Source organism: Myotis davidii, unplaced genomic scaffold (assembly GCF_000327345.1).
Source record: "Myotis davidii unplaced genomic scaffold, ASM32734v1 scaffold134, whole genome shotgun sequence".
Taxonomy (NCBI): Eukaryota; Metazoa; Chordata; class Mammalia; order Chiroptera; family Vespertilionidae; genus Myotis; species Myotis davidii.
Genome location: NW_006288853.1, coordinates 1730447 through 1743105, shown reverse-complemented (window position 1 = coordinate 1743105; position 12659 = coordinate 1730447). Strand labels below are relative to the sequence as shown.

General features: G+C 38.0%; 2 protein-coding genes across 2 annotated transcripts in view; both read left to right on the top strand.

The window, feature by feature from the left end:
- The window catches only part of SLC25A16 (solute carrier family 25 (mitochondrial carrier), member 16), a 34195-nt gene extending 26278 nt beyond the window's left edge, over window positions 1–7917 (top strand). The window contains exons 8-10 of the mRNA XM_015562098.1: window positions 1056–1218; window positions 4017–4085; window positions 6401–7917. Of these exons, the coding sequence (XP_015417584.1) occupies window positions 1056–1218; window positions 4017–4085; window positions 6401–6557 (389 nt within the window). The 3' untranslated portion in view covers window positions 6558–7917. The remainder of the gene's footprint in view (window positions 1–1055; window positions 1219–4016; window positions 4086–6400) is intronic.
- Window positions 7918–8215: 298 nt separating this feature from the next.
- The window catches only part of DNA2 (DNA replication helicase/nuclease 2), a 34095-nt gene continuing 29651 nt past the window's right edge, over window positions 8216–12659 (top strand). The window contains exons 1-3 of the mRNA XM_006760912.2: window positions 8216–8327; window positions 10127–10306; window positions 11241–11424. Coding sequence (XP_006760975.1) covers window positions 8254–8327; window positions 10127–10306; window positions 11241–11424 — 438 coding nt within the window. The 5' untranslated portion in view covers window positions 8216–8253. The remainder of the gene's footprint in view (window positions 8328–10126; window positions 10307–11240; window positions 11425–12659) is intronic.

The following is a 12659-nucleotide window of genomic DNA, read 5'->3' as shown; positions in this document are numbered from 1 at the left end:
CGAAACCGGTTTGGCTCAGTGGATAGGGCGTCGGCCTGTGGACTGAAGGGGCCCGGGGTCGATTCCGGTCAAGGGCGTGTGCCTTGGTTTCGGTCATATCCCCAGTGGGAGATGTGCAGGCGGCAGCTGATCGATGTTTCTCTCTCATCCATGTTTCTAACTCTCTATCTCTCCCTTCCTCTCTGTAAAAAATCAATAAAATATAAAAAAAAGTGTAGGAATACTCCAAAATTATATATCATCATTTCAAAATACTATAAGATCATAAGAATTTTGTATTAAGAATAAATGTATATATTGAGGTATTATCCTGGACAGAATTTTTGTAAATGCTTATTCTTAAGTATCAAGTATCTTTTTAAATATGTTTTTAAAATTTAGGAGATATCAGGATGTCTTGATTAATACTTAGGTGATGCTTGAATTCTATTCTTGATCTTGTTAATGTATAACCTTAATAGGTCTATTATAAATCATGTAAATTTTCAGCAATACCACCTTCATATTACCAGTAACTTAATTCGACATTTATCAGATTTCACATGACTTTAAAGGCAATATGAACATTTGTCTCATGGTCATAACTCTTCCTTGAAGACAAAATTAGATACCAAGTTAAAATAAAAATGCTTTGTTACTTCTGAATTTTTTGCCTCTATTTTATGTTATCATTATTGTTATTACAAATAGAAGTTGTCATATTTACTTGTAATTATTAATCATGAATTTAATATTTATTCATGTGAAACCTTGGAAAATAGTTTAATTCCATTCCTATATAAGGTGGCAGTATACTCACCTTTGCCCTTATTCAGTGAACTGAAGTATATATTAGTGTGTGAAAATCAATGCTGTAATTTTTTATAGGATGGTAATTTTGTTGTCTTTAGATTACTTTTATAGACTTTTCTTTTTATCTTAGAGTAAGCCAAATAGCAGGAAACAGGAAATGCATAGTTAGTTTCTTGAGTTAATTGGTTATTTTGTAAGAATGGTGTCTTTTCACAGCTCGTGTTCTGTTAAGCATCGTGGTGAATTTATATTTTGTTTTTCAGGTGTTTCATTTTTTACTTTTGGTACCTTAAAGAGTGTTGGGCTTTCCCATGCTCCTACCCTTCTTGGCAGACCTTCATCAGACAATCCTAATGTCTTAGTTTTGAAAACTCACATAAACTTACTTTGTGGTGGTGTTGCTGGAGCAATAGCACAGACAATATCGTAAGTTTCTTCATCAACTTAATTCAGTCAAATTGCAGTTACCCAATCCTGATTTTCAGCATTGGTTAATCATTTTTTTCTAATAGATTATTAAAACACAGGATTCCTTGCAAAATATGTCTTAATTTAATACGTTTCTTTTCAGATGTGCCTGCACTTTTAGCATATTATAAATAATTTAGTGACAAATTGACCAAATTAGTTTTAACCCACCCAATTTCTTGTCATTCATTTATAAGAAAGAAAGGTAGAAAAAAAACACTGAGTATAGTCTTCATTCATATTTTCTCATGATTTCACCTAAATGAAGTTTCTGAAATTTGAGCCATTGTGTTTGTGTTTGTGTGTGTAAGGCACAACTTCTCTTGCACTAAAATCTCCAAGGCCTGCTTTGTCAGACAGTGTATGAGGCATTGGGAAGTTCACTGAAGGAAAAACACAGTTATTGCCTCAGGAAGCCTATACTGTTATTGAGACAGTAGCAATACAGTGGAGTTCTATGTTAATTTAAGTGCTAGTGGAAACAAAGATACTGCTATAAAGTACTTGGGAAGGTGGCTTCAACGAATTTCTCTAGACCAAGAGAAATTGTGTAGATGAGATAAAAGAGGCTGGAATATTTAGAATTAGGAACTTTTCAGGAATAGGAGGAAGAAAAGCTGTCTGTGACTGAGGAGTATCCTGTAAAACAGGAAGTAGTAGTGTCACAGACTCAAAACAGAGGATCCAATGGAAAAAGAAAAGTCAAAGTAAGACAAGTACTGAAAAGGAAGGTGTTTCTTGGATTTTGCAATTGTTACTTTTGTGAAAGCAAAGTTGGTGTACTTGTGTGTGTGAGAACCGATCACGCTAGATGGCAGGTAAAGGAGAGGATAGGTGTGTGTGGTTCGCTTTGGAGACCTTGCTGTGGGATCTCGTTCATGTGCAGAGGTATGATCCCCTCTGGCTATTTTGATTCTCTTCTTGGTTTTACTGCCTTTTTTCTTTATTACTCACTTCCAACTTAGATCCTTAAACTCTGTCTTCTGTTTCCCACTTCTCTTCGTAAACCATATTCTATACCATTAATTCTTCACAGATTCAGAGGCTTCTTCTCAGGTTTTTTACTCTCCTTTCAATTGTTCTAGTTCCTTGGCTTTTTTAACAGTGCCCTCTCTTGTCAATCATGCTCCTTAACCTTCCCTTTTTCGGTTCTCTGCTGATCATGTCCTCCTCTTCCTACCTATTGGTGTAGACTTTTGCTCTCCCCTTAAATATCTAGAATGAGCTTATCTGTCTTTATGGCTTCAAGGTCACTTCTCTACAGATAACCAGTTCTGTTTAAGTCTCCATTATTGACTCACTATTACTTCTCTGGCGAGCTCTTGGATATTTCTACTTGGACTTCTACAGTCAGTGCCAACTCTGTCATTCAGGTATTCCTTTCTTTCCTCTTTGTATTGATAAACATTGATCTAGTCCTAGTAATACCTTGAAATCATTTTTCACATTTTACATATCTGTGTACTCATTATGTCTTATCATTTTTTCTTCAGAACATTGCCTACAGTGCTATTTTCATTCTTCCTCAATGTGATTTCCCTAGTTCTGCTCCTTGTACTTAGTCCTCTTACATTCTCTCCGTTATACTAATCCACTTCTTCTACCCACAACTGTTCAGCTTGGAAACTGTATCATTCAGGTTGAGGCTTTGGTCCCTTTATCCTCATGAAGTTTTTCCTCTCCCTAAACCCCATTAAAGAATAATTCCTGGAGATGCTGTTGAAGTACATAGGGGGTTCACCTATTGGTACTGTTATTTCTTGAGCTGCTTGGTTGGTGCATTTTTTTTTTTTAAATAACTCATAATAAACTTAAATGTATATAAAAGTATATGATTATTTTTGTCATATATCACTTATGTATATATTATGTATATATCTGAGTAGGAAAGTAGAAAGCAGCTTTGTAACACTAGAAAGACTCAGTTTGTTAAAATTTTCTTACCTTAATGCTGAGATAACAGTACGTATTTCATGCAGGTGTTGTAAAGATGGAATGAGATAAAGTACATAAATTGTTTAGCACAGTACCTAATATAAGTAGTCAATATTAGCAAAATAAAAGTAATTAAGAAAATCTCCTGGAATCCTACTTTGAAAAGAGATTACTTTTGTATATTTTGTTTCAAGCAATTTTTACATAGAATTTTCTCTGTCCTCTAAGTATAATTAACTATATTGTTAATTTTAGTCCTTCAAGAAATTTTTTTGGTTGGTCTATTTTATACAGGGGATGTGGTGACTATTCTTAGAGTAAGGTTCTCAACTAGGGTGATTTTGACTCCCGTGAACATTTATTAATGTCTGGAGACATTTTTGGTTGTCACAGCTGGGGGAGTGCTACTGGCATCTAGTGTGTAGAAGCCAGGGTTGCACCTGAACATCCTACAATGCACAGGCAGCTCCCCTCTGCCAGGCATCCAACCCAAAGTGTCAGTAGTGCCGATGATGAGAAACCCCGTCTCAGGTCACAGCTGTGAAAAGCACCCTTTTGGCTTCTTCAGGAAGTGGCCTTTAGTTTGGCTTGAGGATGAATGAAGCTTGATATTGTGATGGGAGAGAAGAACCATCTCACCCAGGAGACCTCTGTATTGTTAACTTACTTATGTGTGTGCCTGTACCCAGACCCCCATATTAGACAAAACAATAAGAGAATAGAAGCACATTATTTCTTAGCATATATAGGGCTTTGTATTCAATAATTGTTGAGCAGAAAACTAAAAATCATTTTAAACTTTTGCTTTCTTCTTCTTTCAGCTATCCATTTGATGTCACTCGGAGGCGAATGCAATTAGGAACTGTTCTTCCAGAATTTGAAAAGTGCCTGTAAGTTCTCCACTTGTCATTGTTTCTTTTCTTTAGGAAATGTAATGTTTAAAGTAAGTAGTGAGGTAGGATTGTGTCTCACCAGTAGTCTAGAACTCCCATTTTATCTCCCATAGTTTAACCTGATTACTTTGTAAGATTTAAAAATATGTATATTTTTTATTGATTTCAGAGAGGAAGGGAGAGGGAGAGACAGAAATATTAATCACCAGAGAGAATCATTGGTGTATGTAATTTAAATTTTTCTGGTAGCCACATTAAAACTTGTATAAAAATAAACATGAAATTAAAAAATATTTCGCCAAAACCGGTTTGGCTCGGTGGATAGAGCGTCAGCCTGCGGACTGAAGGGTCCCAGGTTTGATTCCGGTCAAGGGCATGTACCTTGGTTGCAGGCACATCCCCAGTAGGAGGTGTGCAGGAGGCACCTGGTCGATGTTTCTCTCTCATCGATGTTTCTAACTCTCTATCCCTCTCCCTTCCTCTCTGTAAAAAAATCAATAAAAATATTTAAAAAATTTCTATTTAATCTAAAATATAACTTCAATATTGCAATATTTTATATCCCTTTTAAAAATATGTTTTTATTGATTTTAGAGAGACAGAAAGGGAGCTGGAGAGAGAAAAACATCTATATAGGAGCGAGATATAGATCAGCTGCCTCTAGTGGGGATTGAGTCCACAACCCAGGCATTCGCCCTGACTGGGAATTGGACCAGTAACCTCATGGCGCATGGTTCGACACTCAACCACTGAGCCACACCGGCTGGGCAATATATTCCTTTTTTATCCTAAGTGGTTTTTTTTTTTTTTTAAATATATTTCTTTATTGATTTCAGAGAGGAAGGGAGAAGGAGAAAGAGATGGAAACATCAATGATGAGAGAGAATCATTGATCGGCTGCCTCCTGCACACTCCCTACTGGGGATCGAGCCTGCAACCCAGGCATGTGCCCTTGGCCAGAATTGAACCTGGGACCCCTCATTCTGCAGGCTGTTGCTCTATCCACTGAGCCAAGTCGGCTAGGGTTATTCTAAGCGTTTTAAAGCCAGAGTGTATTTTATATTCATAGTACATCTCAATTTGGATTTGCCACATTTAAAGTCAGGTGGCTACCATTGTTGCACAGCTCGGCTCTAGAATTTTCTATAAATATTTAGAATCATTTTACTTGATTGGTGACGTGTTATCCCTCAGGAAGAACAGAATGTTTGTTCAATGGCCTTTGTTGACCCAAAAGATTTTTTGAAGATTTGAAAAGTAAAGGCAGCCCAGCCGGCGTGGTTCGATTCCTGGTCAAGGCATATGCCCGGGTTTCAGGTTGGATCCCTAGTGTGGGGCGTGCAGGAGGCAGCCGATCAATGATTATCTCTCATCATTAATGTTTCTAACTGTCTCCCTTCCTTTCTGAAAGCAATAGAGAAAATTATGAAAAAAGAAAAAGATTTTCCTTTAAAAAAAAGAAAAAAAAGAAAAGGCAGCCGAAACCGGTTTGGCTCAGTGGATAGAGCGTCAGCCTGCGGACTGAAAGGTCCCAGGTTCGATTCCGGTCAAGGGCATGTACCTGGGTTGGGGGCACATCCCCAGTAGGAGATGTGCAAGAGGCAGCTGATCGATGTTTCTCTCTCATCGATGTTTCTAACTCTCTATCTCTCTCCCTTCCTCTCTGTAAAAAATCAATGAAAAATATATATATTAAAAAAAAAGAAAAGGCAAATAGCCCCAAACGTTTGTTTGAAAGGAAAAAAACACCATTTGAACAAGAAAGTCTTTATTGTCCTAGCCAGTTTTGCTCAGTGGATAGAGCATCAGCCTGCGGACTGAAGGGATCCGGGTTTGATTTCAGTCAAGGGTGCATGCCCGGGTTGTGGGCTCGATCCCCAGTAAGGGGTGTGCAGGAGGCAGCCAATCAGTGATTCTCTCTCATCATTGATGTGTCTATCTCTTTCTCTCCCTCTCCCTTCCTCTCTGACATCAATAAAAATATATTTAAAAATATAAAAATATGTTTAAGAAATTAAAAAGACTACATCAGTATTTCAAATATTATTATGGAATAGTGTTGCCAGTAAATGTCATAGACACAGACAAATTATATATGTTATTAATGAGCCTGGCAATTCTATGCATAGTGCTTGTATGAGTTTGGAATTAATTGCAGTTTTATTGTGAATTTTTAGCTTGTTTTAGCACTTGTGTTCCAAAACCTATTAAAGATGTCATTTTGGCTTCTTTTTAAAATGCTATTATGGATCTTAAAATTGTCCCTTCATGAGTGGGCCTACAGGTGTCATCTTTTAACTGTTGTCTTTCAGTACCATGCGGGAGACTATGAAATATGTCTACGGACACCATGGAATTCGGAGAGGATTATATCGTGGCTTATCTCTGAACTACATTCGCTGCATTCCCTCTCAAGCAGTGGCTTTTACAACATATGAACTCATGAAGCAGTTTTTTCACCTCAACTGAAGAAAAAATCGTGATTTCCTCTCCTTAGTAAATTCTCAGAGGGAGAAATAAAATATTAGTTTAATTTGGGGGAGAACATTACTTGAAGAGGGACATTTACCCTCTCACAGGAACCACTGGTATTTTAGTACTTGATTTTTTTACTCATTACAAATCAAAAGTGCTTACTATACCTTTTGATGCCAAGTTACAGCACAGAACATTGAAAAAATTTCCTAAACTGATGCTGGCTAATCAGTTAGGTTATTTGAAAGTGTTATTTGTAAGTAGAACTAACTTAAAATGGGACTCAAGAGGTTGTCATTAGCTTTATCATGCTGTTCCAAGCTTTTCATTGTAATCATGATTTTCAAAGACTCTAACATTATTTATTATTATTACAACAAACAGGCTTTGCGGTAGAATAATAAAAACTGAACTTTTAAGTTTTAGAATAAGTTGTAGCTTAGAAGCTGGCATGGAAATATTATTCTTATTATTTCTCTTCTTATAATTCTGCTCCACTGGATAAAAGGACAAATTTTTTTCTCTTCACTTTTTCAAAAAGCAAACATTGTATTTAAAAAGTAGCCATTTAGAGACTCAAGTGAAGAATTTTTCAGGTATTTCTGAAATGTTATTTCCAGATACTATGACTGATTTAAATATTTTAAAGTCAGTGTATTTCTGCTCTCCAAAACAGATTAGCATTATACTAAATTTGTTTTGTTAGATGATTTAGTGTATACTAGAAAATTTATTTCAGTGCACTATGAAATATCCATTAATATAGATGTGAATGTTGAAGACTTTCTAAAATATTGTCATGATACATCAACTAGTTCTTCCATGTAAAATAGTTTTAGTGTAATATAAACTTAAGTAGAAATGTAAAAATCATTTGAATTGTTATTCTTTGTTAAAATGGTTTAAAATGTAAGAATTCCATTTATTGTGTTTAGAGTACTTTTTATGTTTTATTATAAGCATGATAGAAATGGGAGGGGGACAGTTACAGTGTTGTCCTCAGAAATAGCGATTTGTAGAATTGATGTGATTTTTAAGACATTAGAATACTAACTTGAAAGTGTTATTTCTGCTTCAATTTTTACTTTTGCATAAAAGATTTCTTGTCATACCTTGGTAAAATTTAGATGAACTGGTTTCATTTTCAAAGTATTTTAAAATAAATATGTATCTTTATATGATTTATAAGTATACATGCAGGTATAAATACATGTGTTCCTAAAACCATTTTGTATATTTTCAGTTTTGAATTACACTGTAGCTAAATATTATAAAATCTCAAGATAATTTAAATATATAAAATAAGTATCTCATCTATGTTATCAATAAAAAAGGATTGCAGGTATTTTTTAAATAAAAATTTGCATTCTGTGCCTTTTTTTTTTCATTGATCTTAGAGAGGGAGGAAGGGAGACAGAGAAAAACATTGATGTGAGAGAGACATTGATTGGCTGTCGGGGATGAATCCCTGAACCTGGGCATGTGCCGTGACTGGGAATTGAACGCATGACCTTTCTACTGGGAGTAGGTTGGCGTGCAGAAGCGGGAGCATATAGTTTGGGCCAGATTTATGAAGCCGCTGTTTTCGGCGCATGCGCGGCGCCTTGCGGGCCGGCTCTGCTTTCTCTTTGCAGTGGCTGCGGGTTCCCCCGATTTTACCAGGCGACCGTTTGCGGCCTCCGTGCCCGGGATGGAGCAGCTGGGTGACCTGGAGCTGCTGATGGAGGAGACTTTCGGGGAGGAGGCTGAGCCGCCGGCAGAGCTGTGAGCGGAGCGGGGGGAGGGTCCGGGAGCCAAGCGGGAGATTTGAACGAAAGGAGCGGGAGAGGCGGTCCCGCGCCGCACGCGTTTCCAGGGCGGGCGTGAGGGTGGGAGGTCTGCTTCCCGGGGTCCTCTTTGGGGCCACACGGACCAGAGCCTGGAGACTTCCCTTGTCTAGCTGCTCATTATTTCCCCCGATTTCACGTCTGTCCCGAAATTGGAGAGTTCCAGCCGCTTAAATGTCTTCACGAAAGGAAATTGCGAGATGCTTTTCTCCATGTTTAGTTGGAGAGCCCTGCACCCCCATCTCGGTTTATATGGTCGGGGGAAGGGGGAGCGGGGGGGGGGGACCCACAGTCATGGGGTGGTTATTTTCAACAGCAGCAACACGGATGCTGATTATTGGTAACGGATCTTTGCGTTTGGGGTTGGGGAGATCCTTAAGGCGTCGCAGCTGCCTTGGGAAATTGTGGGTGAGGTGAATGGGGAGGTTTCAAAACAACAGAACCTAGGGTGGTGACAAAAGAGAATTTTAGGGAAATGTGAAAGCATTTGGTGTTATAATTGGAGAGATGGTGACTTTGGACTTTTGAAGTCTTACTGCCATCAAACAGGAAAGGCTTGGAGGAATTTAATATTTTCTAGAGGAGAGATTATTCTGGGTAGTTTTCAGGCGGCTGGGATCAGTGGGTAAAAGTATTGTGATATCGACTTGCCCGTTATAGAAGAAATTTCCGAGTTACTCTATGAAGGAACGAGCTACTGTATTAAGTTTGCTTTCTGTACAATGCAGGGGCTGGTTGATTCCCCAAGAGATTTCATAGAAGGATTTCCTGCATTAAATAGTAGATTGGACTAGATGATTTCTATGTTTGTCCCAATTTAAAGATTAATATAATTATGTGGCTCACAGTTCTGTGACAAAGTTTTTATTGCCCTAGGCGGTTTGGCTCACTGCACAGAGCTTCCGCCTGTGGACTGAAGGGTCCCAGGTTTGATTCCAGCCAAGGGCACATGCCCAGGTTGCAGGCTCTATCCCCAGTAGGGGGCGTGCAGGAGAGAGCCGATCAATGATTCTCATCATTGATGTTTCTCTCTCCCTCTATCTCTGAAATCAATAATATATATATATATATTTAAAAAACGTTTTTATTGATTTTTAGAGCGAGAAAGGGAGAGAGAGACATTGATGTGAGAAAGAAACATCAGTTGCCTTCCATACACACCTTCACAGGGTTTTGGACCCGAAACCTGGTATGTGCCCTGGCCGGGAATGGAACTGTCAACCTTTTGATGAGTCTGAACCAGCTGAGCCACAACTGGGCCAAGCATCTCTTTGATTTACAAAAAGGACAGTGTCCAAAATGGACCCTTTTATTTGTACTCTGAGACGGTTTACACAAGTAGTGGGATGTGTTGTTTAATTTTTTCTCAGTTTCTCTCTCTTCTTTTTACATTTTATTTTATTGTTTAAAGTATTACAAATACATAATAGTACATATGTCTTCCTCCCCCCGCCCCCATTGACCTTTCCCCATCAATTTTTCTTTAAACCTTATAATCATGGATCTTATATTTGGAAATGCCCATGTCATAAGTATGTTTTAAGTGACACTGCTTCTGGGAAGTCCTATAATAGCAATTCTACTATGTCTTCGCTTAATTTTTACCCATTTTAGCTAATGGTCATTGTGCTAAGCTTTCCAGAGGAGACAAACCTAAAACTAGAAGATTGGACTATAGATAAAGGAGATTGCTGGCTTCTTATTTCATGCTTGTGCCACACTGTGTGTATTCGTTAGGTTTCAGAAGGCGGAAGCTTCCTCTTCTAAAACAGTCCTGATCCGAGGAGTGGATAACCGGTACCTGGTATTAGCAGTCAATGTTGTGCAGAATGAAGAAGGAAACCACGAAAAGCATCTAATCATCACTGCTTCCCAGTCGCGAGACTGTAAAGAATTGTGCATACTTAGGAATGACTGGTAATTTCTGTGTGACTTTGAGCTCTGATCTGGCGGATTCTTAAGGTTCCATCTTAAAACCCATCACATGGGCTTGTGTGGATGTCACTATAATTTAATTATTGATAGAGGCGGTAGTTTTCAACCTGAACTAATTCCACATAAAACTTGTGCCTGTTACCCCAGCAGCGTGTCAAGTCCCTTATTCTAAAAGTTGATTTTTATTGTCATTTGAAATGACAAAGGGGCTTATTAAATGATTACATCCTTTTCCCCAGTACTTTCTGTTTTAAGATCACAGCCTAAAACTCATATTCTCATAAAGAGCAAGATGAATTACAGCAGAAGAACATTCTTTGACCTTATATTTCTCTACCCAAGTAAAGTGTGGTATGCGAGGGGTGACCGGGAGATGCAGAGAAGTCAGGTCTAATTTTGCCTAGATTTTCTGTTGGGGCTGCAAGTTGGATGGTATGAACTAGATAAATATGATTTTATTCTTGCTACATTGGATTTGGCTCCATGCCTCAAGACTCATAGAAGATGTAGATATGATGTAAATCTTAAGAATGAGATAATAATAATAAAAGGAGATAATTAATTATTAAAACAACATCATCCATAATTGGAGCTCTATGTTACACCATTAAAGATTTGATAGCTTTGGCTGATGTTAACGCAGCTTTCCTTTCTGGGATTAAAGGAAAACCCATGCGTATTCTCAGGTGTGTTTCAAAGGTGGAAAAGGTGTGACTCAGAGTTGATTCAGGTGTGTTTCAAAGGTGTGACTAAGAGTTGATTCAGAAGACTGCATCCTGGTATTGAATTTTTTAAAAAGATCCATACATTTAGAAATACTTATTTCTTTAGACAACATATTTGTTTATTTTGAAGCCTCCTTAATAAGCTTAAATGTCGGAACCTAAACAGTGTTGATACTTTGCTTTATTTGTAGGTGCTCTGTACCCGTGGAGCCAGGGGACATCATTCACCTGGAGGGAGACTGCACGTCTGACACTTGGATAATAGATGAAGATTTTGGATATTTGATCCTGTACCCAGACATGCTGATTTCTGGCACAAGTGTAGCCAGTAGCATTCGATGTCTGAGAAGAGCTGTCCTGAGTGAAACTTTCAGGGTGAGTAATAAAACAGCTGAAGTTTCTGCAGGATTTTAGAGTTTGCAGAGCACTTTTACACTTTTATTTTACTTAATTCTTCCAGTAATCCTGTGAAGAGATGGTATTAATCAGCTGCGTTTTACAGATGAGAAAATCAGGCTCATAGGTTTTAAGTGACTTGCTCAAGTCATGTAGCTAGTAAGTGGCAGTGCTGGGACTCAAGGCCATGTGCCTGAATCCTGTGAATCTTGTTCAACACTAATAAAATAATTCTAATGGTAAGAAAAGTAATTCAGTGACAAAAATTTAAATTTAATACATCTAGACATTTCCAATAAACTAAAAATAAATGTGATAGTCTCCTTTAAAAAAGTTATTATGGAGCCCTGACAGGTTTGGCTCAGTGGATAGAGCGTCGGCCTGCGGACTGAAGGGTCCCAGGTTTGATTCCGGTCAAGGGCATGTACCTTGGTTGCGGGCACATCCCCAGTCAGGGGTGTGCAGGAGGCAGCTGATCGATGTTTCTAACTCTCTATCCCTCTCCCTTCCTCTCTGTAAAAAATTAATAAAATATATTTTTAAAAAAAGTTATGGAAAATTTCAAATATACATGGAGATGATTATAATAATTTTCCATGTATCCATTCTGCTTTCCCAAACATTATATTATTTTGCAAGTAAATTAAAGCTGACTTTTTCCCCCCCCTTTTTTAATCCTCACCTGAGGATATGTTTTTATTGATTTTAGAAAGGGAGAGGGAGAGGGAGAAACATCGATCAGCTGTTACGTGTAACCTGGATATGTGCCCTAATTGGGAATTGAATCTGCAACGTTTTGGTGTACAGGATGATGCTCCAACCAGCTGAGCTACCTGGCCAGGGCTAAAAGCTGACATTTAAAAAATATACATAAATGCAATATTTATTTTATTGAGAGGAAGGAAGAGAGAGAGAAAGAAACATTGATGTGAGAGAGAAATATCTGTCAGTTGCTTCCTTCCTGTACATGCCTTGACTGGGATGGGATCAAACCTGCAGCCCGGGCATGTGCCCTGACCCGGAATCGAACTTGCGACCTTCTGGTGTATGGGATGGGGCTTTAACCAATTGAGCCACAGAAATTTCTCACATTAATCTAATGCTCAATTTATCTCTAATGTCTTTCATCAAAAATATCTTTTTATTCAGTTGGTTTGTTAGAATCAGTATCCAAACAAATTGTTTGTATTATGTTGATACGTCTGTTAAGTTTC